Source organism: Octopus sinensis, linkage group LG18, assembly GCF_006345805.1.
Source record: "Octopus sinensis linkage group LG18, ASM634580v1, whole genome shotgun sequence".
Classification (NCBI taxonomy): Eukaryota; Metazoa; Mollusca; class Cephalopoda; order Octopoda; family Octopodidae; genus Octopus; species Octopus sinensis.
The window spans coordinates 11,115,202-11,142,701 of NC_043014.1; the positions used below are offsets into that span (position 1 = coordinate 11,115,202).

Sequence of the window (27,500 nt, forward strand, 5' to 3'; positions counted from 1 at the left end):
GACATCCAAGGCAGCACTCTGAATTTCATTTGTCTGAAGAGCTTTCACAAGGGCGTCGGTGTCAACTATCTTCCCTGTGGCAAGAAAGGAGAAAAACAAAAGGAAAAATGGTGAAAGAACAGCTAGATGTACGTGCGAAAATGTTTTCTTCATATATATATATATATATAAACAATTGCAGCGTGGAAGGTGTTTGTAAGCCATTTAAGAAACACACAAAAGCCGTACGATTCACTTCAACATTTAAGTTTAATTTGTCAAAATATTTTCGTCGCTAAAATCCGCGACCTCTTCACTGACAAAATCCGTGCTGCATCTCAGATGAGATGTCAGTAAACAGGTCGCGGATTTTAGCGACGAAAATATTTTGACAAATTAAACTTAAATGTTGAAGTGGATCGTACGGCTTTTGTGTGTTCTTAAATGGCTTACAAACACCTTCCACGCTGCAATTGTTTTCGTTTCAGCATACGATCTCAGATCAAATCACTTGCTATGCGAGTACATCTCCCTATATATATATATATATATATATATATATATATATATATATATATATATATATATATATAATATATATATGGAGAGTATATGAAAAAAACAAAAGACGAAGACAGGTGGTGTACAAAGCAAACAGATGTATATTAGTATAACGCTCAGGAATAGAAAAAGTCTTTTACCTTTCAAGCCTACGCTCTTCTACAGAAAGGGACACAGAAAGAAACAAGGAGAGAAACAAAGAGAGAGAAAAATGTGTGTAGTGGGTATACCCTCTCTCTTTACTCTTTTCCTTGTTTCAGTCATTTGACTGCGGCCATGCTGGAGCACCGCCTTCAGTCGAGCAAATCGACCCCGGGACTTATTCTTTGTAAGCCTAGTACTTATTCTATCGGTTTCTTTTGCCGAACCGCTAAGTTACGGGAACGTAAACACACCAGCTTCAGTTGTCAAGTAATGTTGTGGGGACAAACACAGACACATAAACATATACACACACATGCATATATATACATATATACGACGGGCTTCTTTCAGTTTCCGCCTACCAAATCCACTTACAAGGCTTTGGTCGGCCCGAGGCTATAGTAGAAGACACTTGTCCAAGGTGCCACGCAGTGGGACTGAACCCGGGACTATGTGGTTGGTAAGCAAGCTACTTACCACACAGCCACTCCTACGACTTTATTATTAATAACAGTGAACATCATTCGAGAGTTAAACAATTTAGCCATTAATACAACTACAATGTCGCATTATAAACCGCTGACTTTTGAACTGGCAATCTGAATTTATTAATTCAGACAGCCATGAGTTGGAAAGTTTCATGTATAAAGTTTTCTCTCACCTCGACCGACTTACAAAAGAGCTCTTTTTCTCTTTTACTCTTTAACTTGTTTCAGTCATTTAACTGCGGCCATGCCGGAGCACCGCCTTTAGTCGAGCAAATCGACTCCGGAACTTATTCTTTGTAAGCCCAGTACTTATTCTATCGGTCTCTTTTGCCGAACCGCTAAGTGACGGAGACGTAAACACAACCATCATCGGTTGTCAAGCAATGCTAGGGAGACAAACTCAGACACAAACACATACACACACATACATACATACATACATACATACATACATACATACATACATACATATACGACAGGCTTCTTTCAGTTTCCGTCTACCAAATTCACTCACAAGGCTTTGGTCAGCCCGAGGCTATAGCAGAAGACACTTGCCCAAGGTGCCACGCAGTGGGACTGAACCCGGAACCATGTGGTTGGTTAGCAAGCTACTTACCACACAGCCACTCCTGCGCCGATATTTCTGTACAGAAATTTAACAAATGACACCACGTTTTTAGACATAAATGTATAGATCAAAAACAGAAACATTCATTTACCGACTCAATAATTTTTAAAGTTTAAATGTTTAAACATAGCTATGTCTTGAAATGTTTCACAAGTGATGTGTTATCTTACCTCGACCAATGTTTACCAAAAGTGAGGTTTTCTTCATCAACCGGAATTCTTCTGTACTAATCAAGTTAATCGTTTGTTCTGTGCAAGGACAAGCAATCACAAGAACATCCGTTTCGGGTAACATATCTTGTAAACGAGGGTAAAACGTAGCTTTGACTAGGTCTTCTTCATTGCTTCTGTAAATGTAAGGAAAATGTGTTCAAGATTTTGAATTCTAAACAGCTTTAGTAAGAACATAGATGGTGATGATGATGATGATGATGATGATGATGATGATGGTGATGATGATGATGATGATGATGATGATGATGATGATGATGGTGATGATGATGATGATGATGATGATGATGATGATGATGATGATGATGGTGGTGATGATGATGGTGACGATGATGATGATGATGATGGTGATGATGATGGTGATGATGATGATGATGGTGATGATGATGATGATGATGATGATGATGATGATGATCCTTTCTGCTACAGGCCCAAGGCCTGAAATTTTGGGAGAGGAGATGAGTCGATTACACCGACCCCAGTGCTCAAGGGGTATTTTGTTTACCGGCCCCGAAAGGATGAAAGGCAAAAATCAACTTCGACGAAACTTGAACTCAGACTGTAGTGACGGGCGAAATACAGCTAAGCATTTTGTCCAGCGTGCTAACGATTCTGCCAGCTTGTCGTCTTACAAGACCAACAACAACAACAACAACAATAATAATAATAATGATGATGATGATGATGATGATGATGGCAACGACGACGACGATGATAATAATAATAATAATAATCATTTGTACAATAGGTACAAGGCCTGACATTTTGGGCGCTATTATATCGACTCAAGTTTTTAAAGACCCAAGTATATTTCCAACCCCCAAATCCATTCGTCTGTAAATGTATGTATATAAAAACATGTAGACACACACACACACACTTCCACACACACACTCGTACACACACACGCACACACACACACACACACATATATATATATATATATATATATATATATATAATATATATATATATATATATATATACATATACATATAATATATACATATACATATATATATATATATATATATATATATATATATATATATATATATATATATATATATATATATATACCGGAGTAAACACATAAATGTGAAACAAGGTGGAAAAAAGAGTACTCAAATACCAGAGGTAGAGTTGCTTTTAAATAAAGTATATATATATATATATATGTGTGTGTGTGTGTATACACATGTTTGTATATCTTTACAAACATGTATATGTAATAATCTACAGCAGCGCTACGAAGAGTAATGCGATTTTGATCGCTTACATTTTAACTATTTGTCTGAATAAAACTTGGAAAGGAAAGCCGCGTAAATACAAAATATTCTATACTATCCCAAGAATCAAACGCGCTGTCATCGATGTCATTGTCGCAGTCACCAGCGGTTTCTCCCTCTCCGCTGCCGAGCGCTCTCTCCTCAGTAAGGGACTCGGACCGACTTCACAATATTATTTTTCTTACCTTCGTCTTCTATTGTGATATAGGATTTTCATGCCGAATGCCATTGCTCTTAGAGCAATCTTAAAACCAATATCTCCCATACCAACAACTCCAAGAGTTTTATTCTTCACATTTGCGCTAAGTAAACTCGGACAAACGAAGTCTGGGTGTTCATTTTCCATTGCCATGCTGACACCTTTAAAATAACAAAATATTTCATATTTTCAAATTTAATTATGAATGATATTTAATGTTAGAAGTCATACAAATTTACAATGTTTTAACAACGCTCCATTTCCTTGGAGACCGTACAGCACATTTTGTTTTCTAGTTCCTTATATGCTGGGACGTGGAGGCGCAATGGCCCAGTTGTTAGGGCAGCGGACTCGCGGTCATAGGATCGCGGTTTCGATTCCCAGACCGGGCATTGTGTGTGTTTATTGAGCGAAAACACCTAAAGCTCCACGAGGCTCCGGCAGGGGGTGGTGGTGATCCCTGCTGTACTCTTTCACCACAACTTTCTCTTACTTCTGTTGTACCTGTATTTTAATGGGCCGGCCTTGTCACTCTCTGTGTCACGCTGAATATCCCCGAGAACTACGTTAAGGGTACACGTGTCTGTGGAGTGCTCAGCCACTTACACGTTAATTTCACGAGCAGGCTGTTCCGTTGATTCGGATCAACCGGAACCCTCGTCGTCGTAACCGACGGAGTGCTTCCATCCATATGCTGGGACACAATGATATTTATAAAATTACCAAGAATGTGGGAATTGATCAGAAGATAGCAAATGATTTTCTGGGACGAACGCACTCAAGAAATTTGGTCAGCACATTAAAGGATTTGTATTTCAATAGAAGTCGAATGCGAAATTATTTTCATATGACTTAGACCCTGTCAGTAATCCCCAAAAGGAACAAAAGCCTATAATATTCGTCCTTGCCTTAAATTGGCATCGATTTGAAACTAATATATGTTCCAACTGCACACACCTCAGAGTCTATTATTTTATAAATCCGCTGCCTGCTCAGTTTACCAAGAATCTGTTATATCACAGCACCATAAATCCAGTGGTTAAGACAGACATCGAACTAATCGTGTAGGTGTTGCTTTAACCTGAGACAATTGGCTATGTTAAGTTAAGTTAATTTTTTGACTCAAAAAGCAAAAAGCAAGACCATGTAGGGGGACATGGTGTTATGTACAGGGTGGTGTTCATGTAAAGAGTTCAGGCCACTTGTGGTCAAGAGAGACTTTGAACTGAGCGGTCGTCGGCATCTTCACTATCTTGTCTGGCAGCTTATTCCACGGATCCGCAACCCGGACTGAGAAAGCCCCTCTCGTTCGATTGAGATGAAATCATCGCAGATAGAGCTTTTCGGAGTAACCCCGCAGCCGACGCTCTGGATCAGGAGTGAAGAACAGCTCTTTCGAGAGGTTAAATAATGCGATCAACAGCACCAACTGGAAGCCATTACAGTTAATTTCGAAAAATAGTTGTGATTACGAATTAATAGTCACTTTTGTGGATTAGGGAAAGACCGATTCATTAGATTCCTGTCACCACTCAAACTTCGTATCTGCTGGCAACTACAATATGCATGGAAAATAATTGCTGAAAAAGGAATCATGTCCTACTCGATTGAAAGTGACGGGTAAGCATATATAAACGTGTGAGCAGAAGAAAGGGCATGTATTGATTGATATATGGGTATTTCTATACATAGATACATACATAAATACAGATAGACACGCGTATGTATTTGCGAGTGAGTGCGATCAACCTGAGGCTATGCTAGAGCACAGCTTCCATATATATTCCATATACATATATATATATATATATATATATATATATATATATATATATATATATATGTATATATACTTTATTTAAAGCAGTAGAAAATTCAACAAAACCTGTTACTCTACCACTGGTATTTGAGTACTCTTTTTTCCACCTTGTTTCACATTTATGTGTTTACTCCGGTATATATATAATATATATATATAATATATATATATATTAATATATATATATAATATATATAATATATATATATATATATATATAATTAGAGATAAAACCACTATTAGGCAAATCAAACAGTGAAAAACATAAGCCAATACATAAAATTAATTTAAAAATATAAAAGTTAAAAATATTATTTAAACTTATAAATTTTAAATATATATATATATATATGTATATTTTTATATTTATATATTATTATATATTATTTTTATTTATTTATATATATATATATATATCACCCCTACACATTCCACCCCCACCTTCCCTATACTTCCCAATCCCAACCCACCCACATACCACAACATATACAACCCACCCTTGCTTTCCCCACTCTCGCCTCCTCCAGGCTATAGTAGAACACACTTGCCCAAGGTGCTACGCATTGGGACTGAACCCGGAACCATGTGGTTCGTAAGCAAGCTACTTACCACACAGCCACTCCTATATTTAAAATAGTTTATAATTATTTAAGTAATTAAGGTGTATAAGTCTCTCTATATATAAAGCTGAAGTTGTCTGTGTATGGCAGGTTTGGTAGCCTTCAACTAACACTATCTCCTCGGAGACCCTGCGGCGCAAGTTGACCAAAATTGAGAGTATGATAGAAGAAGGCTTGCTCTTCCTTCCGTAGAAGAAAAATTCAAGTCGGACTATGTTAACACCAAAAATTATTTGTATCAAAAAGGTGCTTTTATTCTATGAAAATCCCTATTTTGTACGATTTTCTGACTGCTGTGTCGCCATTTTTCGGTGTATTTCAACCAGAAAAATGTTCACTTAAAGAGAATAACAAGCTACATAATGCAAAATTTTTACTTTTCAAAAATTCCAATTCTAAAGGGTCGAAACAAACCCGAGCAACGCCGGGCGATACTACTAGTATGTGAATAAAATAAATATAATATATGTATAAAGGGTAATATAATAGATTAAAATATATAGTTTTGCGTGCATTATAATATAATTACAGTATTTATACGTATAGCGATAAGACAAAAAGGCAACAAGATTATAAGATAATATAGGACAGATAAGTAAATAAGCAAATGGGAATTCTGTTACAACATGAATATAAACATGCTTACACGCATATGTATAAATGTGTGTATGTATGTATGTATGTATGTATGTATGTATGTATGTATGTATGTATGTATTTTGTATGTATGTATGTATGTATGTATGTATGTATGTATGTATGTATGTATGTATGTATTTTGTATGTATGTATGCATGTATGTATGTATGCATGTATGTATGTATGCATGTATGTATGTATGCATGTATGTATGTATGTATGTATGTATGTATGTATGTATTTTGTATGTATGTATGTATGTATGTATGTATGTATGTATGTATTTTGTATGTATGTATGCATGTATGTATGTATGCATGTATGTATGTATGCATGTATGTATGTATGCATGTATGTATGTATGTATGTATGTATGTATGTATGTATGTATGTATGTATGTATGTATGCATGTATGTATGTATGCATGTATGTATGTATGTATGTACGTATGTATGTATGTATGTATGTATGTATGTATTTTGTATGTATGTATGTATGTATGTATGCATGTATGTATGTATGTATGTATGCATGTATGTATGTATGTATGTATGTATGTATGTATGTATGTATGCATGTATGTATGTATGTATGTATGCATGTATGTATGTATGCATGTATGTATGTATGTATGTATGTATGCATGTATGTATGTATGTATGTATGTATGTATGTATGTATGCATGTATGTATGTATGCATGTATGTATGTATGTATGTATGTATGTATGTATGCATGTATGTATGTATGTACGTATGTATGCATGTATGTATGTATGTATGCATGCATGCATGCATGTATGTATGTATGTATGTATGTATGTATGTATGTGTGTAAGTATCTATGTGTGTGTCTATGTTTGTTTGCCTATTACCGATTGACAACCGATGTTGGTGTGTTTACGTCCCCGTAACTTAGCGGTTCGGCAAAAAGAGACCGATAGAATAAGTTACTAGGCTTGCAAAGAATAAGACCTGGGTTTCGATTTGTTCGAGTTGTTCGACGAAATGCGGTGTTCCAGCATGGCCGCAGTCTAATGACTGAAACAAGTAAAAGAGTATGTGTGCGTGTGTGTGTGTGTGTGTGGTGTGTGTGTGTGTGTGTGTGTGTGTGTGTGTGCGTGCGTGTGTGTGAGTGTGTGTGTGTGTGGTGTGTGTGTGTGCGCGCGCGTGTTTGTGTCTGTGCTTGTCCCACACGTAACTTAGTGATCGAATAAGTACCAGGCTTAGCAAAATAAAATTCATTTGACTAAAAGCTCTTCAAGGCGGTGCCCCAGCATGGCCGCAGTCTAATGAACGAAACAAGTAAAAGATAAAGGATGCTGATTGCATTTTAACTTAATTAGAATTGAAATTTTTAGCGCCTTTGATCAGTCGAAATAGTGTTTATGTTTCTTAAAATTTGAATTAGGCAACACAGGACTTACCCTGCAGTATTTTCCGTGTCGAAACCAACATCAAAGTAATAGCCAGATCTGCTGTACTGTCAGAAACAACATTTCTTGTATTCCCGACTCGTATCCCTTTTGCTTTGGCATATTTCAGATCTAGGTGATCCACTCCCATTCCATGATTTGAATATACTCTCACATTCGGAAGACTCGTCAACAGTTTGTATAGACGAGGTTGAATAGGTGATTGTGTGACAACGCCAACAATATCTTCCTTTATGTTAGGATTCTGCTCAATATCGTCCAACAAAACAACTTGAAACCAGGATCTCAGGCGACTCAAACATTGTTCAATTAGTTCGTTTTTCACTTCATGGTTATTGTACTGTGGCACGCAGATTAGAACTGGAGGTTTCATCTTTGTAGGCATGTATTAGACGTGATGTGCTTCATAAGCCGTCGTCTCTCTATTCCGCGAAAGGGTATGAGAATCTGTTCAGTCGTACGCGTCTGTATATTTTATCCCTTGCCTTTGAATGTTTTATATAAAGCACATCAGAATTGGCACATATAACGGGTACTAAGGGATGAATAATTAAGTCAAATCACGCACAACTCAAAAACTTATTTATGTAAGGAATCTAACAGTACAAAGAACTGGTGACATTGCTCTTTAATTAATTAACGCGTAAGTGGCTGATCATCTCACTGACACGCGTTGCTTTAAAGTTATTCTCAGCCACGCTCGGTATGACGCAAATTTCAGACGAAGCTGTCGCATTTGAACCATTGCTGTCTGTCAGACGCCCTTCTAAGAGTGTCTGCTAACCTAGTTTTAACCTACATTTTACCATAGTAGCGACACGAGGCTATCAAAAACACGACGTGTGTTTGTGTATGTAATGATATGATGGCAATCCCTCAAGGTCGAGGATGATGGTCTTCGCGCAAATTTACTGGTGAGTCCGTAGGTGACCGATAAGACCAATTCTTGCTTGGAAAGATCGGTCGCGGTGCGGACATCTAGTGCCGGAAGGGAGAGTTGCACGTGGTTGTTGTTGGCGCTCCTTCCGTCGTCGTCTTTTCTCCTCCCGCTCTGCAGACCTTTTCGACTCTAAAGTCGCCGTTCCCTCATGGATGGTGGTTTTCCATGTAGTATAGAACTGGTCAATACTGAAAGCAATGCCATCTTAATTCCCTATGGAGAAATAAACTGGAGACAGACTTATGTGTGCGGATGTGTCTAAGAGTATTTGACTCCCTTTTTTTTTTTTATCTCTGGCGACAGTGAGGGATGAAAGAATATGAAATGGGCTGAAATGGAGTGGAAGTAAGAGGTAGCGTCAGTGAAATTCTCAGAATCCAGGAGCACATCTTGCGCGCCAAGTCAACCTTGCTGTTTATGTGAGGACTCCAGCTTAGATTATCAACAATTACTCCAAGATCTCTAGTGTTGTTGGACGAGACTAAGGAATCGCCCGAGGGAAGAGCATATAGTAATTTCAGAGTTTCCTATTTCCTAAATTGGATCAAATCAACTTTATCTTCATTTAAAAGCATAGTTTTTGTCCCGCCCATTAGACAGTAGCAAACGGATTTGACTGAAGACATGTTTGGTCTCCCATACCGTTTGTGGCCTTCTAGAGTTTGGAATCATCTGCAAAGATTTTCAAGGTAGAATGTTTGATGACACCTACTATGTCGTTGATGTAAATAATGAAGAGGAGTGGGCCCAATACAGTACCTTGTAGGACACCACTACTGACTTTGGCTGAGCTGGATCGTATTCCTTCAAACACAACATGTTGGGTCCCTCTGTTCGCCAGGAAACACTTTATCCACTGCAGCAACTTTCCACGGACTCCAATGTCCAACAGTTTCTTCAGCAGGATTTTGTGGTTCACTCTGTCAAATGCCTTGCTGAAATCAAGGTATGTGAGATCAGTGTTGGAGCCCTCTCCCAACGCTTTTAAGATGTCATCAAAATGGTGCAGAGGCTGCGACAGGCAGTCCCTGCCATCACAGAAACCATGCTGGTTGGGGTTCAGCAGATTGTTGTCTTCGAGGAAATGAGCTATTCGCGATCTCACAACCCTCTCAAATACTTTAATGATATGAGAAGTGAGTGAAATCGGACGGTAGTTCACTGCAAGAGATGTGTTTCCCTTTTTGAAGACTGGAACGACAGACTTGGAAAGAAAATGATCAGGAATGTAACCTGCATCAAGTGAGTTTCTCCAGAGCTCAGCTAGAGGGAGTGAAATTTGATGTCGTCATATCTTCAGGACAGTGACCGGGAACTTGTCAAGACCTACTGCCGAGTTGTACGTGATCTTATCTATTTTTGTTAGGATATCAGGAGCACCAAAAGTTATGTCAGATATGGTTAGCTGAGGGCTTACATTACTGATACTAGCCAGATCAACCACATCAGGGTTACTAAAGACAGAGCAGTATTGTCTCTGCAGTATCTCGCACATGGATTTTGCATCATCATGTAGAGTGTTGTTCGCATCAACCAGAGGACCAACAATGGAAACAGCGGCTTTATGGTTTTTTTTACAAATGAAAAGAACATTTTGGAATTGAGTTTTATTTTCTCAATGGCCCAACTCTCCTCAGCTGCTATTTGACTGTTAATGATGGTTATCACGCTTTTTTGCAGGTCGTGTTTTTTCGATTCGAGTGCTACAATGGCAGTCGAATGGGTGCGTTGCTGCTGGCAGTATTTAAGTTGGTTGATTTTCTTAATACGTTTTATTTTCCTTATAATTGCTCTTCTATTTCTAGTGATTCTGCGCTTAGATTTGTATACTGATCTTGATGAAGTATGTTTTGCGCATATATTTGTTACAGTATCTACAAATGTCTGCCATGATGTGTTTATGTTGGAGAGTGTGTGTGTGTGTGTGTGTGTGCGTGAAGGCCCAATCAACTTGTGAAAGATCATGATTGATCGCATCCCAGTCTGCGTTATGAAGATCCATAATGTCAAATGGATTGATTGGAGAGATGTCACTCGATTTGATCTTTGGGTGGTAGAATCTCAAATCGCAGAGAACCATGTCATGGTCTGAGAGTAGTGGTGTTTTTTTCCACTGCAATGTTGAGGATAGTGTCTGTGTGGTTACTGAACACTAGGTCCAAGGTGTTTTTGTGACACCTTGTTGGTTCACGAACAAGTTGGGTTAGGAAAAACTCATTCATGAAATCAAAAATCAATTCGATTGCTTCCTTATCAGGGGTTGAGGCGGAAAAACCTGGTTTCAAGCTGTTTATGGACCAATCAACACTGGGAAGGTTGAAGTCCCCCATCATTAATATGTTGTCAGCGTTACACTGATGGACGAAACACTTAATACTGTTGAAGCATTCCTTGAAACGTAGAAAAGGAGTTATAGGTGGCCTATAGAGCCCAGCTACTATTAAATTGTTGGTTTTACTAAACACAGAAGCTGGTTCACTGTAGCTGTTAGTAAATACGTCCATTGCTTCAGCCGGAAAGAATTGTGCACGAAAATGGCGGTCCCACCCTTTCTTCTGCCGACACGATCTGCACGGGTGGCTGTAAAATTCCTCACTCTCACCTCAGCTTCCAAGTAGAGGTCATTGAAATGGATCGCTGTGAGTACGAAAACAGGGGACATGGTGTGAATGGTCATTAACCCAGTCCTCAATAAATCGGATCTTCTATTTTTGGGCATTGGTGGAAGGGCTGATGCCTTGCGCATTGAGCAAAAATGTTGAGGCGATAATGGTGACATTTTTTTAGCTGTTTTGGTGATTTGCTTGTGGATGGCAGCAATGGGAATTTGTGCGATAGGGTGGTGGTGGAGGGTGGCCTTGTGTGATGGCTAGAATGTTTTTTGTAGCTCTTTTGCCTGATTCATTATGGCTAAAAAAGAATTCTGTTTGGAGAACTGGCTATGATGGTTGTTGTTGTTGGTGTGGTGGATTAGGAATTTGGGGTGGGGAGGATAATTGGGGACTATTTTTGAGAACTGTTCCCCACTCGCAGGTGTTTGATGCACAGAAATTCTTTTAATGGCGGTGCCCCAGCATGGCCACAGCTCGTGAGCTGAAACTAGATAAAATAAATAAGTTGTTTATATTTGTTTCATTTTCTCCGTTTTGTGCGTTTGTGCATCCGTAGATTTCTACCACACACACACGAACACACAACATATATATATGTAATTAAAAATGTTCAAAAGGGGTATTATTCCATTCAATATCTATTAATCGTATTCTATGCCTGTTGAAAGGTATTTCCATATAAAATTTCATTAAAAAAAATCCCTAAAAGTTATGAGGGAAAAACTCGGATCTTGTGAATTTTCCGAAGTCCTCTTCCCCGCACCCGTTGATTTCCGCGCATTTTTTCTTTCTTTTACATATTCGTTTCCTACACATTTTTTAAAAATCCATTGCACTATTTTTTTTATTTTGTTTCCGGGTAATTTGTAAACATTAATTTTGAATAACAAAAATTAAATATCAGGATTTTAGAAATGATTCGGTGGGGCATGGCCAAAAATCAGTTGAGAACCACTTCACTCAACGCTCAGACACTTTAAGAACTTAGCATTTCATCCAAAGCGTTCAAAATATTATCTCTCTATATATAAAGCTGAAGTTGTCTGTGTATGGCAGGTTTGGTAGCCTTCAACTAACACTATCTCCTCCGAGACCCTGCAGCGCAAGTTGACTAAAATTGAGAGTATGATAGAAGAAGGCTTGCTCTTCCTTCTATAGAAGAAAAAATTGAAATCGGACCATGTTAACACCAAAAATTATTTACATAAAAAAAGGTGCTTTTTTTTCTATGAAAATCCCTATTTTTTACGATTTTTTGACTGCTGTATCACCATTTTTCGGTGTATTTCAACCAGAAATGTTCACTTAAAGAGAATAACAAGCTACATAATGCATAATTTTTACTTTTCAAAAATTCCAATTCTAAAGGGTCGAAACAAACCCGAGCAACGCCGGGCGATACTGCTAGTCTATATATATAAAGCTGAAGTTGTCTGTGTATGGCAGGTTTGGTAGCCTTCAACTAACACTATCTCCTCCGAGACCCTGCGGCGCAAGTTGACCAAAATTGAGAGTATGATAGAAGAAGGCTTGCTCTTCCTGCAGTAGAAGAAAATTTTCAAATCGGACCATGTTAACACTAAAAATTATTTACATCAAAAAGGTGCTTTTTTTCTATGAAAATCCCTATTTTTTACGATTTTTTTACTGCTGTGTCGCCATTTTTCGGTGTATTTCAACCAGAAAAATGTTCACTTAAAGAGAATAACAAGCTACATAATGCAAAATTTTTACTTTTGAAAAATTCTAATTCTAAAGGGAAGAAAAAAATCCGAGCAACGCCGGGCGATACTGCTAGTCGATGATAATACCGAAAAAATCAATGAGGACTATCACCAAAGAACTCATATTGTCGGAGTTGATTATCAGAACTGTGGGACAGATGGACATTTGATATGAATCGTGATGCATAGCTCAGTGGTAAGAGTGTCGGGCTCACAATCATGAGGTAGTAAGTTCGATTCCTGGACCGGGCTATGTGTTGTGTTCTTGAGCAAGACACTTTATTTCAAGCTGCTCCAGTTTACTCAATTGTTGAAATGAGTTGCGATGTCACTGATGCCAAATTGTATCGGTCTTTGTCTTTTCCTTGGATAACACTGGTGGCATGGAGACGGGAGACTGGTATGCATGGGCGACTGCTGGTCTTTCATAAAACAACCTTGCCTGAACTTGTGCCACAGAGGAGAACTTTCTCGGTGCAATCTCATGATCATTCGTGACGGAAGGGGTCTCCTCCTCCTGCTGAGGAAAAGTAAATTTATATTTGTAAAGACACAGAAAAACTGTTTGATCCGTGTCAAGCGGTTGCTCAACAAAGGTTAAAAACCATCACGAAGATCATGGCATGCTTTGGTTCTTTTCTCATGAGAACAGCTGGGAACCTCGACCAAAATTCTAACAGAGGCAGTGATAAATGATCAAGGGCAGCTCTTCCTGATACCTGTTTCTTTATTACACACAAGGGGCTAAAGATAGAGGGGACAAACAAGGACAGACAAACGGATCAAGTCGATTACATCGACCCCAGTGCGTAACTGGAACTTAATTTATCGACCCCGAAAGGATGAAAAGCAAAGTCGACCTCAGCAGAATTTGAACTCAGAACGTAACGCCAGACAAAATACGGCTACGGATTTCGCCCGGCGTGCTAACGTTTCTGCCAGCTCGCCACCTTCCTGATACCACTTGAGTGAAGCACACTAAGTTTCCAGCAGGTTTTAGGAATGGTGAGCAACGAAGACCATGTCATGATATCTCATATCTTTCTACTGGGTCTTCGAATTAATGCTGTTGGATACATTGAGATACTAGAGACAGTTGTTTAGCCATGGATGAATGAAGTATGCAGTGGAAGATCGTAAATGTTTCAACTATGTTGAATACCTGATAAAACCCACGTAATCCAACCATGGCAGCCAGACAATTTCTACGATTATGTAGCACCAAATTTTTGACCTTCAAATTCACCAGATTTAAATCTCATGGACTACTACGTTCAAAGTGTTGTCGATAGGGAGACTAATCAACTTGCTCGCAATACAACACCTTCATTGAAGGCCAGCATTATCCAGGGAGGTCCAAAATGAATAAGGACAATTAAGCGCAAGTATTCTTTTATTCTTTTACATTGTTTCAGCTTGAGCACTACCTTTAGTCGAGCAAATCGACCCCAGGACTTATTCTTTGTAAGCCTAGTACTTATTCTATGGGTCTCTTTTGCCGAACCGCTAAGTTACGGGGACATAAACACACCAGCATCGGTTGTCAAGCGATGTTGGGGGGAAAAACACAGACGCACAAACATATACACACACACATATATATGTATATATATATATATATATATATATACACACACACACATATATACGACAGGCTTCTTTCAGTTTCCGTCTACTAAATCCACTCACAAGTCTTTGGTCGGCCGGACGCTATAGTAGAAGACACTTGCCCAAGGTGCCACGCAGTGGGACTGAACCCGGAACCATGTGGTTGGTAAGCAAGCAACTTACCACACAGCCACTCCTACGCCTATATAGAATGTCTATGATTTCAGTATCTCATCGAAGAAGCCAACGAAGCTAAAGGCAGATTCATAGAATAATCTAAGAGAGAGAGGGAGAGAGAGAGAGAGAGAGAGAGTGTGTGTGTGTGTGAGAGAGAGAGAGAGAGAGAGAGAGAGAGAGCTTATTGAAAGTATATGCCCACTTTTTAAAATTAAAATACTTTAAGTTTTTGCCTGAAGTTAGAAAACATCTATTCAGAAAACCTTTAAACATTAAAGAATAACGAAAGTCTTAAAAGCCAAAAGAAATATTTTCCATTGAATTTTAATAATCAAGTAATAAAATATCAAATGGGAAATTTATTGAAGTCCTTTCTGAAGATCTTTCAGGATTGGTATATCTTTCGGAATGCACAAGAATGAAACAAATACCCCAGTCATTCACTAACAGTTATCTTTCTAGGAATATATAATTCACAATTAATTCGTTTCTTCTCTAGGTACAAGGCAGGAATTTTTGCGGGGAGGGAGCAAGTCGATTAGATCGACCCAGCATGCAATTGGCATTTAATTTATCGACCCCGAAAGGATGAAAGGCAAAGTCGACCTCGGCGGAATTTGAACTCAGAACGTGACGGCAGACGAAATACCTATTTCTTTACTACCCACAAGGGGCTAAACACAGAGAGGACAAACAAGGACAGACAGACGGATTAAGTCAATTACATCGACCCCAGTGCGTTACTGGTACTTATTTAATCGAGCCCGAAAGGATAAAAGGCAAAGTCGACTTCGGCGGAATTTGAACTCACCGCTAACCATTCCGCCTGCCGTGGTAACGTTTCTGCCAACTCGCCACCTTACAATTCACGATTAATTAACACATTTATAACTGTTCCAATTTCAATCAAAAATGATTTTAAGAATGTTTGTTTCTTGATTAGATATCAGCATTACAAAATTACTTCAGACGGCATCGCTTTCCCATCCAAACCACATTTCAAATTTTCTATCAATAAATCATGCATTTCTAAGCGAGTTTCATATGAGGCTGCTCCGCAGTGAGGGGTTATGATAACATTTGGTATGGATAACAATGGGTGTCCTCGTGGCAGGGGTTCGGGTTCGGTGACATCCAAGGCAGCACTTTGAATTTCATTTGACTGAAGAGCTTTCACAAGGGCGTCGGTGTCAACTATCTTCCCTGTGGCAAGAAAGGAGAAAAACAAAAGCGAAAATGGTAAAATAATCAATGGCTGTTGATGGAAAAATTATGTATGTATGTAGGTAGATAGGTAGGTGGGTGGGTGTGTAGGTAAGTAGGTATGCTGTGTGTTTCATGAAGTACATGACTATACTCTTCACTGTTTTACTTGTTTCAGTTATTTGACTGCGGCCATGCTGGAGCACTGCCTTTAGTTGAGCAAATCGACCCCAGGACTTATTCTTTGTAAGCCTAGTACTTATTCTATCGGTGTCTTTTTGCCGAACCGCTAAGTTACGGGGATGTAAACACACCAGCATCGGTTGTCAAGTGATGTTGGTGGTGGGGGAACAAACACAGACACACAAAGACACACACACACACATATATATATATTATATACATATACATATATACGACGGGCTTCTTTCAGTTTCCGTCCACCAAATCCACTCACAAAGCTTTGGTCGGCCCGAGGCTATAGTAGAAGACACTTCCCCAAGGTGCCGTGCAGTAGGACTGAACCTGGAGCAATGTGGTTGGTAAACAAGCTACTTACCACACAGCCACTCCTGCGCCTATGTTCAAATTTATATTTTTCATTTTAGATTTTTCGTACTTTCATATAAATAAATAAATATGTGCTGTGTGTGTACATATGAATGTTTGTATGTATTTATGTGAGTATATATACATATATATATATATATATATATATATATATATATATATATGGATGTGTACATGTATGTGTGTGTGTGTAAGAAACTCTCCTTCACTGTGTACTTGGTAAAGTCACCCACTCTATGCGTTTACAGCTGTAATCAATTTGTTTAATTCCAATTTTTGCTGTTTGGTTGCAGAAAATTTGCTTGCCAACATCTCAATGATAGAAACGATAGAAATCATTAGAAATGACGTATATATACATATATAGATACCATGAGATAAAGCTATATGAGATATTAGCAACAACAAAAAAATCAGAGAGGGAGAGAGAAAGAGAGAGATAATTGCAAGTGTCTTTTCGCTACTTGTAAGGAAATTTATATAAACATTCAGATGACGTGACAATGGGTTCTCCCTTAGGACCAACGTTTGCAGCATTCTATGCATCCAAAGATGTCTTGCAAACAAATTGCACATGCAAGTGCTACCAGTCAAAAACTCTGCATACCGGAAGCCAGCAATTGTATGGGGTCATCAGGAGAGAATGCGCGCCGTTTCGGGGCCTACCTCATGACGGCATCAATGCGCAACAGCCCCCCTCACTGATACGAGGCCCCGCTTGCTAGATCAACTGGTTATCAAATAAAGCTCAATATTCTTCTAGCCATCACTCATCATCTCTTTTTAACCAAATCCAGAGGCTAGCCTTCAAAACTGTAGTTTGGATATCGGTCATGGTGGTATTTACCTTATGATGAGTTAGGCCTAACGATAACAACAGTCGTCTCACACTGTGTCCAACGAACCCTCTACATCCAACTTCGATTGGATAGAAAATAAAATCAAAACTAGAACATATGATAGACACAAGATGCATAGATCATGTATTAGATGTAATATCTTTATATATAAAAGAAAGGTTGTGTGTCTGTCTACTCCGATTTAGATTCCTAACTACTCCCACATTTTGCGATGCAGTTTAACTAAAACCGGGTATCTTATAGTTGTGATTCATATCGAGCCCTTTTGGGTATTAGCGCGCGTCTACGATGAGTCAACGATTTAAAAAAAAATTTACCATAATTTTTTTTCCATTTTTAATGCATTTTTTGCTATTTTTTGGCTATAACTCTCTAAAAATGCTTTATAGTTATTTCCCTTACAAACCCGAGCAACGCCGGGCGATACTGCTAGTATACAATAAAGGAAGTTGAGAGACTAAAGGATGTCTCTGGACTATAACATCCAGAATAATACAAATGAGACACCGTTTTTGGACATAAATGTAGAGATCAAAACGGAAACGTTCATTACTAACTCTATTGTTTTTGAAGTTTAAATGTTTGTAGACAGCTAAAAATTAAAATGTTTGATATATGATGTTTTATCTCACCTCGAGCGATGTTTACCAAAAGTGAAGTTTTCTTCATCAACCGGAATTCTTCTGTACTAATCAAGTTAATCGTTTGTTCTGTGCAAGGACAAGCAATAACAAGAACATCCATTTCGGGTAACATATCTTGCAAACGAGGGTAAAACGTAGCTTTGACTCGTTCTTCGTCTTCATTGCTTCTGTAAATGTAAGGAAAATGTGTTCAAGACTTTGAACTCTAAATAGCATTAGTAAGAAAATAATAATAATAATAATAATAATAATAATAATAATAATAATAATAATAATAATAATAGTAATAGTAGTAATAGTAATAATGATAATAATAATAGTAATAATAGTAATAGTAATAATGATAATAATAATAATAATAATAGCAATAGTAATAATAATAATAATAATAATAATAATAATGATAATAATAATAATAATAATAATAATAATAGTAATAATAATAATAATAATTATAATAATAATAACAACAACAACATCGAAAAATACCTTAGGAATGAGAACCCAGGTTCGAGATGTCCCCAAGACACCTGATGAAAGCTGGAAGGTATATCAGCCGAAACTTTATGTTTAACAACAAACAAGATGAGGACAAATGCAGTGTAGATAAGCACTTCACTTTAAATACAAAGAACAACTGGCAGTGAGACGGTTTTTAGCAGATACCCAAATGGTAATGGGTTAATACACTTAATGAAAAATGTTTTCAAGTGGTTCTCTAGTGGTGGGGATAAATGTAGGATTCTGTGCAAGCAAATACAATATTACAGCAAATAACTGGAATAAGGAATGAAATTATAATTTATCCTGATGGAAGCACGGTTTCCCAACTTAATTGTTCCACCCATCAACCATATAGTTGTTTGTATATTGGTCAAAAGAATTGCCATGCAAGATGTAAAACCCATGTTTCTTGTGATGTGCTATGTAATCATGATCGGTCACCAGGGTGGCACGCCATCACTATGAATTTGTTGTCATCCACTTGCTGCACATAACTGACTCACAAATGAAAGTTTGTTTACATTCCTTTCTCCTGACTTGGATAAGTGTTCATCTAAAACAGCGGTTTCTCAACTGGGGTTCATATAGTCCTTGATGGTCAATAAAAGATTTTTGGGAGTCGATGCAACAAAATAGCAAACTGGGGATCTCCAGTGATATTTTAAGGGCCAATGAAAAAATTTTGCTTCTGTTGTATGTATTGATATTTATTGCAGGAAACAGCTAGGTTTCTTTCTCTAACATCTTATATAATTCAACCTACACAAGTTAATGTGTGAAAAACAAAATACTTATGGGATTACCCTGGGTTTCCCATCCATAAAGCTAAACCCTTTATGGGCAGAAACCCCAGGGTAATCCCATAAACTGGCCTCCCCCATTAAAATATATATGTGTATGTAAAATATATATATGTGTAGTATTTGTAAAACTAGTTTTTAAACATTGAATATTCTACCAAAATAAAATGGTAATCAAAGGGGTTCATAGATAGAAAATGATTGAGATCCCTGATGCACACAAAAAAAAAACAATGTTTCTTAACCTTTAGCACATATTAGGTATAGGTTTTATATGCTGAGAAAGATACATGATGAGACTTCTCCACATATCTGCAAACATACCCTCAGAAATTTTTCTGCAGATTATACTAATAGACTGAGACACTTTCGCTTGCTTTCAAAACATAGTGGCTGTGAGGCGCAGGACTGGCTGTGTGGTAAGTAGCTTGCTTACCAACCACACGGTTCCAGGTTCAGTCCCACTGCATGGCACCTTGGGCAAGTGTCTTCTACTATAGCCCCAGGCCGACCAAAGCCTTGTGAGTGGATTTGGTAGACGGAAACTGAAAGTAGCCTGTCATATATATGTATATATTTATATATGTATATGCTTGTGTGTGTGTGTGTTTGTGTGTCTGTGTTTGTCCCCCCCCCCAACATCGCTTGAAAACCGATGCTGGTGTGTTTACGTCCCTGTAACTTAGCAGTTCGGCAAAAGAGAGCGATAGAATAAGTACTAGGCTTACAAAGAATAAGTCCTGGGGTCGATTTGCTCGACTATAGGCGATGCTCCAGCTTGGCCGCAGTCAAATGACTGAAACAAGTAAAAGAGTAACAATCATTATTTCCTTGCACATTGCGCTCATCCATCTCTCTAGGCTGCTATGTCCATCTCCCATCTGTAACACAGCTGCATTAAACGCAGAACAATGTTTTGATACATTTAAAAATCAAACAAAAGTACTTCGCATTTGCTAGTAAATAGATTACTTATCTTCCTACCTTCGTTTCCTATTGTGATAAAGGATTTTCATGTCGAATGCAGTTGCTCTTAGAGCAATCTTAAAGCCAATATCTCCCATACCGACAATTCCAAGAGTTTTGTTCTTCACATTTGTTCCAAGTAAGCTCAGACAATCAAAGTTTGGATTTTCATTTTCCATTGCCATGCTGATACCTTGAAAATAACAAAATATTTGGCATTTTCAAATGTAATTATGAATTTATGATTGAAAAGGATAATAGTTATTTTCCATGCAAATTTTGAGGTCTTATTGGTACACTCCCTACTTGGAGCCGTACAGTGCTTTACAATTTCAAGTTCCTCACTTGTTGGGGCACCATGATGTCTCACTTGTTGGGGCACCATGATATATATATATATATACTTTTTGCATGCGGGACTCCGGTACCGTTTTTCATCTAGTACAGCATATTATGCTCATAACAAACTACGCTGATGAAGCTACAGATATCCTTGTGATATTAATAGCTGAAACTGCAGTACGTAGGTAATTATCCCATTTAGTATATTTCTTTTGTCTCATCCATTGCTTTGGGTCGTGCTGAATTTTATTTTCATTTGAGAACATAATCCTTGTGGAGAATGGCGATTTGACGTCTATATCTAGCATGTTGACTGTCCACTTTTTCGTGTTCAGTCCTTAATTGGTATATATAAATATTTTAATCTTCGGATTCTTTTTAATGTGCTAGACCACTGGTTTTAATTGACTAATATCAATTTCTACCCTTAATTTTTAAATATGAAATATATGTTCTCAAACCGATAAATTGACTGCTGCTAATTATTGGCTGCAGGCTACTTTTTCGATTATCAGCGCGCCAAAAGTAGAGGCATTTGAAAGATACATCCGAACGTAATAGGTTGTACTTTTTGCATGCGGGACTCCGGTACCGTTTTTCATCTAGTACAGCATATTATGCTCATAACAAACTACGCTGATGAAGCTACAGATATCCTTGTGATATTAATAGCTGAAACTGCAGTACGTAGGTAATTATCCCATTTAGTATATTTCTTTTGTCTCATCCATTGCTTTGGGTCGTGCTGAATTTTATTTTTATTTGAGAACATAATCCTTGTGGAGAATGGCGATTTGACGTCTATATCTAGCATGTTGACTGTCCACTTTTTCGTGTTCAGTCCTTAATTGGTATATATATATATATATATATATATATAATAATAATTTTAGGGAGAATAACTCCAAATTTACAGGGAAAAATTCAATTTAGTATTAAATCAAATTTCACAGTATATATAAAATATAAATTAGAGATAAAACCACTATTATGCAACTCAAACAGTGATAGACATAAACCAAAACATAAATAACAAATAAAATATATATTTTTTAAACAAATAACTTATAACTAGATCTCAAAAAGTATAAAATCAATGATCATTTGTATAAAATATATATATATTATTTGTTATTTATGTATTGGTTTATGTCTATCACTGAGTTGCATAATAGTAGTTTTATCTCTAATTTATATATATATATATATAGCACTTTGTTGTTGGTGTTGAGAGAGTCCGAAAGATATTCAGGTGACAGGTAATTTTATATCAAGAAAATTTTACCTAAGTTTAGATCTGATTGTAACTGAGGTTGCTAACAGAATATATCTGGATAATTTTTGGTGTTTAACAATCAACATTCTTTTCCCAGTTGGTTACCAAGTCAATTTCCCCCCCCCCCCATACTCATGTCTAATTAGATAATTTTCAAGTTTCAAAAAATGATATCTAAAATGGAGTAAAATGAGTAGCGCTTAATTTCAGTGGTTATTCCTCTTTAACTGTATGGTTATTCCTCTTTAACATTTGTGAAGAAAAAAAGATACCCCTCGCCCCACCCCTAACCCTAAAACAGATTGAAATGCAATAGATCGACACTAGGGTCATAATTATGGGTGACAATTTCATATGACACTGCTAGTAAAAACTGCCGTTCAAACCGAAAAGATCCAAATAATTTATTTACTTAGTTTAAAAAATTATTTACATAGCTTTTTATTTACTTTGTTCGAAAAATATTTAATTTGTGTAAAAAATTATATACATTGTTTTAAAAAATAATTTATTTACTTTGCATTTTATTTACTTTGTTCGAAAAATATTATTTAATTTTCTTTGATATGTATTCAGCCTTGAAATACAAACATACGCGCAAGTCGTTGTAGGATCGACTACTTACAACTAGCTATCGCGAGTGCGCGCACCGGGACCACTGTTTGCTAGTAGTACCCTCGTTGTATCCCCACCCTCACAACTTTCACTAATTGGCGATCTTTCATCTCTAGTAGACCTTTCCGTCGATTTCCGTAAATTTTTTTTTTTTTTACATATGGGCTTGCGGGAACTTTTGAAGTAATGAGAGCGAAAGAGACTAAGAGAAAGCCATTTTATGACGAGGGAAGTTCTTTTGAAGTTACCGTGCATGGCAAGCATTGATGTACATGTGTGTGTGTTTGATGGGGTGTGGGAGACAGACAGTATGTTGTGTAAGTGAAGTGCTTCTGTTAGTGTGTGTGAAGAGACAGAGTAATGTGTGAAAGAGAGAGATAACTGAAATTTTTTACTCGGTGCATGTGTATATGTATGTATATTACTTTAAAAGTTCCCGCAAGCCCATATGTAAAATAAAAATATTTTTTTACGGAAATCGACGGAAAGGTCTACTAGAGACGAAAGATCGCCCACTAATTAACCTTTCCAAATATGAAAACCAACTTTCAAACAACAAGGGGGCCTCTACGTCACACTGTCGCTCATCCTACAAAAGTTGACGACAGTATCTCCGTTACATTATCGCTTTAAATAAGACAGGGTCTCTTTAGATAATGAAGTTTTATCTTGGTTTTTGTCGGCGTGAGAGGCAATGTAAAAACTTCAGTAGTAGCATATAGTCGGTACTACTTAAGAAGGGTGGAAAGGGTTTTATGGGGCTTAATGCAGAATCGCACATCTCCGTGAAAAATGCATTTTTTTTTTTTAATAAAAAAAAGCTATTTTTTCGTTTTAGAGGGGCGGAGATTATGAATAGACAAAAAACAATGTAATTTTTTAATTTCACCCCCCTCACCCCTTTCCCCCTCCCAATTAAAAATGTTGGTACTACTTAAGACGAGTGGTCCCGGTGCGCGCACTCGCGTACTCGCGCATCCGCGCTAGCTAGTCGTGACTAGTCGATCCTACAACGACTACCTAGCAAAGTAAATAAAACACAAAATAATTTTTTTACACAAATTAAATAATTTTTTTAAACAAAGTAAATAAAACACAAAAACACAAAGTAAGGATCGATTAGTCATGACTAGCTAACGCGGATGCGCGCACCGGACCACTCTTCTTGAGTAGTACCCATATAGTCGAGATTTTATATGAATGCCTTTTCAAGCTAACCTCAATTATGTTTATATCGCACATGGATACATTGAAACTCCGACGTCTGGCAGCTGATTTGGTAGACACCCATAAAATTATTAACCATCTTACAAACAATAACTCTGATTTTTTTTAACTTACGGGTCGGACCACGTCGCTGTATTTACCCGGTGCATATCGCCACAGACTCCCGGCGACTGACGGCATCGGTCGCGGCAACGTCCACGTGCACGTGGGCGATACCGCGAGATTCGGTTCGTTCTTACGATATCGAGCACGGAAACGCGGCGGAGCTGCGGGCTAAGGCGGACGTCAATAGGCGGGCTAAAGCGGGCGTCAACGGGCGAGCGAACGCTGCGTCTGAAAGGCGGGTGGCGTGGCGGCGGAATTTCGAAGACGCGCCAGCCGTGTAGAGTCGATCTTGCACCGGCAAACGGGGTTACAAACAATAACTCTGAGCACCTTTTCAAACTCCATCTGTCTAACATCCGTGGACATGTTTACAAAGTCAGAAAACAGCACAGCTCCCATGACTTTCAGAAACATTTTTTCACGCTAAGAGTTGCTGAAGCGTGGAACAAACTGCCGGCATCAGTTGTTAGTTGTCGGAGCACTGCATCCTTCAAAACTTCCATGCTTCCTGAGATTCGCCAACACTACACCTGATTTTCTCTCCTCCATACACACGCAGGCATGTATCTGACTCATACACCGTTCACTTTCCAGACATATTTGTACATTACTGCATATACTTTATACGCAATTTTGACAAGTTGTGGTGCACCTGAGCACTGTATACAATAATTTCATTATTATTATTATTTAAATTAAGTAGCTTGCTTACCAACCACATGGTTCTGGGTTCAGTCCCACTGCATGGCACCTTGGGTAAGTGTCTTCTACTATAGCCTCGGGCCGACCAATGCCTTGTGAGTGGATTTGGTAGACGGAAACTGAAAGAAGCCTGTCGTATATATGTATATATGTGTGTGTGTGTTTGTGTCTGTGTTTATCGTTCCCAACATCGCTTGACAACCGATGCTGGTGTGTTTACGTCCCCGTAACTTAGCGGTTCGGCAAAAAGAAACTGATAGAATAAGTACTAGGCTTACAAAGAATAAGTCCTGGGGCCGATTTGCTCGACTAAAGGCAGTGCTCCAGCATGGCCGCAGTCAAATGACTGAAACAAGTAAAAGAATAAAAGAATAAGTAATTCTTACTAACCCGGCCAAAACCGGCTCTGGCTCTGTAGTACAAATGTCTTGTTTTCATAAGTTTTTCATCAAAATATACCACCAAACATTAGTTGCAATTTATATTCCTAACACTAGCTGAATGATAGCTAAGTTATTTTACTAGATTCTTTGTTATATTTAAAATAATTGAAAGAAACACAGAGCATCTCAAAAATAAATACGGTAACGAAAGGGCAAATTCGGTGTGGTGGGGAAAATAAAAGCAGAATTCATTTAGGGGAAATAATTCTCCTTGTTTAGAATTATCTACCCTGAATACCATAAATACTTACCCGGCAGTATTTTCCGAGACGATATTAATATTAAAGTAATGGCAAGGTCTGCTGCACTGTCGGAAATAACGTATCTAGTGTTTCCAACTCGTATTCCTTTCTCTTTAGCACATTTTAGATCGATATGGTCCACTCCGACTCCAATACTTGAAATTACTCTCACACGAGGAAGAGTTGCTAAAAGTTTGTCTGTAATGTTCGCATGCATTCCTATTGAAATGATACCAATAACATCTTCCTTTAAGCCTGGATTCTGTGCAATATCATCCTGGAAAACTACTTGGAAAGAATTTCCGAGGCGACTCACAAGCTGTTCAAATAATTCGTCTTTCACCTCATCGTCCTTGAAGTGTTGCGCGGTTATTAGAACCGAAGCTTTCATATCTGCCGTCATATTCAAATGTCACTTGATTCACAAAATTTTTATCGCTCTTTTCAATGAGGCGACGAGCTGGCAGAAACGTTAGCACGCCGGGCGAAATGCGTTGCCGTATTTCGTCTGTCGTTACGTTCCGAGTTCAAATTCCGCCGAGGTCGACTTTGCCTTTCATACTTTCGGGTTCGATAAATTAAGTACCAGTTACGCACTAGGGTCGATGTAATCGACTTAATACCTGTGTCTGTCCTTGTTTGTCCCCTCTGTTGAGCCCCTCGTGGGTAATAAAGAAATAGGTATTTCGTTTGCCGCTACGTTCTGAGTTCAAATTCCGCCGAGGTCGACTTTGCCTTTCATCCTTTCGGGGTCGATAAATTAAGTACCAGTTACGCACTGGGGTCGATGAAATCAACTTAATACCTGTGTCTGTCATTGTTTGTCCCCTCTGTTGAGCCCCTTGTGGGTAATAAAGAAATAGGTATTTCGTCTGCCGCTACGTTCTGAGTTCAAATTCAGCCGAGGTCGACTTTGCCTTTCATCCTTTCGGGGTCGATAAATTAAGTATCAGTTACGCACTGGGGTCGATGTAATCGACTTAATACCTGTGTCTGTCCTTGTTTGTCCCTCTGTTGAGCCCCTTGTGGGTAATAAAGAAATAGGTATTTCGTTTGCCGCTACGTTCTGAGTTCAAATTCCGCCGAGGTCGACTTTGCCTTTCATCCTTTCGGGGTCGATAAATTAAGTACCAGTTACGCACTGGGGTCAATGTAATCAACTTAATACCTGTGTCTGTCCTTGTTTGTCCTCTCTGTTGAGCCCCTTGTGGGTAATAAAGGAATAGGTATTTCGTCTGCCGCTACGTTCTGAGTTCAAATTCCGCCGAGGTCGACTTTGCCTTTCATCTTTTCGGGGTCGATAAATTAAGTACCAGTTACGCACTGGGGTCGATGTAATCGACTTAATACCTGTGTCTGTCCTTGTTTGTCCCCTCTGTTGAGCCCCTTGTGGGTAATAAAGAAATAGGTATTTCGTCTGCCGCTACGTTCTGAGTTCAAATTCCGCCGAGGTCGACTTTGCCTTTCATCCTTTCGGGGTCGATAAATTAAGTATCAGTTACGCACTGGGGTCGATGTAATCGACTTAATACCTGTGTCTGTCCTTGTTCGTCCCTCTGTTGAGCCCATTGTTGGTAATAAAGAAATAGGTATCTCGTCTGCCGCTACGTTCTGAGTTCAAATTCCGCCGAGGTCAACTTTGCCTTTCATCCTTTCGGGGTCGATAAATTAAGTACCAGTTACGCACTGGGGTCGGTGTAATCGACTTAATACCTATATTTGTCCCCTCTATGTTTAGCCCCTTGTGAGTAATAAAGAAATACGTCATATTCAAATGTCACGTGATTGACAAACTTTTATCGCTCTTTTCAATTAAAATGAGATGATTTGCTTAGTCATGCATTTATTTTAATGTCTCTTACTTGATTCAGTCATTGGACTGCGGCCATGCAAGAACCCTATTAGGCA

General features: G+C 38.2%; 3 protein-coding genes across 3 annotated transcripts in view; all 3 read right to left on the reverse strand.

Moving 5' to 3' along the window:
* LOC115221602 (glyoxylate/hydroxypyruvate reductase B-like) overlaps positions 1 to 8,535 on the reverse strand; it is a 9,015-nt gene extending 480 nt beyond the window's left edge. Inside the window, exons 1-4 of the mRNA XM_029791802.2 lie at positions 8,024 to 8,535; positions 3,505 to 3,679; positions 1,971 to 2,146; positions 1 to 74 (exon numbers count right to left, since the gene is read on the reverse strand). The exon at positions 1 to 74 is cut by the window's left edge and continues 480 nt beyond it. Coding sequence (XP_029647662.2) covers positions 1 to 74; positions 1,971 to 2,146; positions 3,505 to 3,679; positions 8,024 to 8,417 — 819 coding nt within the window. The 5' untranslated portion in view covers positions 8,418 to 8,535. The remainder of the gene's footprint in view (positions 75 to 1,970; positions 2,147 to 3,504; positions 3,680 to 8,023) is intronic.
* A 6,863-nt stretch (positions 8,536 to 15,398) lies between these two features.
* On the reverse strand, positions 15,399 to 26,032 carry LOC118766870 (glyoxylate reductase/hydroxypyruvate reductase-like). Its single transcript, XM_036510711.1, has 5 exons — positions 25,602 to 26,032; positions 20,659 to 20,833; positions 18,359 to 18,537; positions 15,905 to 16,296; positions 15,399 to 15,742 (listed from the first exon to the last, which is right to left on the reverse strand). The coding sequence occupies exons 1-4, from the start codon at positions 25,993 to 25,995 to the stop codon at positions 16,046 to 16,048; spliced, it is 999 nt and encodes a 332-aa protein (XP_036366604.1). The 5' UTR covers positions 25,996 to 26,032; the 3' UTR covers positions 15,399 to 15,742; positions 15,905 to 16,045.
* The window catches only part of LOC115221533 (probable 2-ketogluconate reductase), a 28,169-nt gene continuing 16,622 nt past the window's right edge, over positions 15,954 to 27,500 (reverse strand). Inside the window, exon 5 of the transcript XR_005002781.1 lies at positions 15,954 to 15,982. The gene's annotated coding sequence lies outside the window, so the exon portion shown is untranslated. The remainder of the gene's footprint in view (positions 15,983 to 27,500) is intronic.

Coding starts and splice junctions, on each gene's coding strand:
- LOC118766870 (XM_036510711.1), bottom strand. CDS start 25,995: ATGACGGCAGATATGAAAGCTTCGGTTCTAATAACCGCGCAACACTTC. Junction 20,834..25,601: donor GTCTCGGAAAATACTGCCGG/GTAAGTATTTAT, acceptor GTTATTTTCAAG/GTATCAGCATGGCAATGGAA. Junction 18,538..20,658: donor TATCACAATAGGAAACGAAG/GTAGGAAGATAA, acceptor TTACATTTACAG/AAGCAATGAAGACGAAGAAC.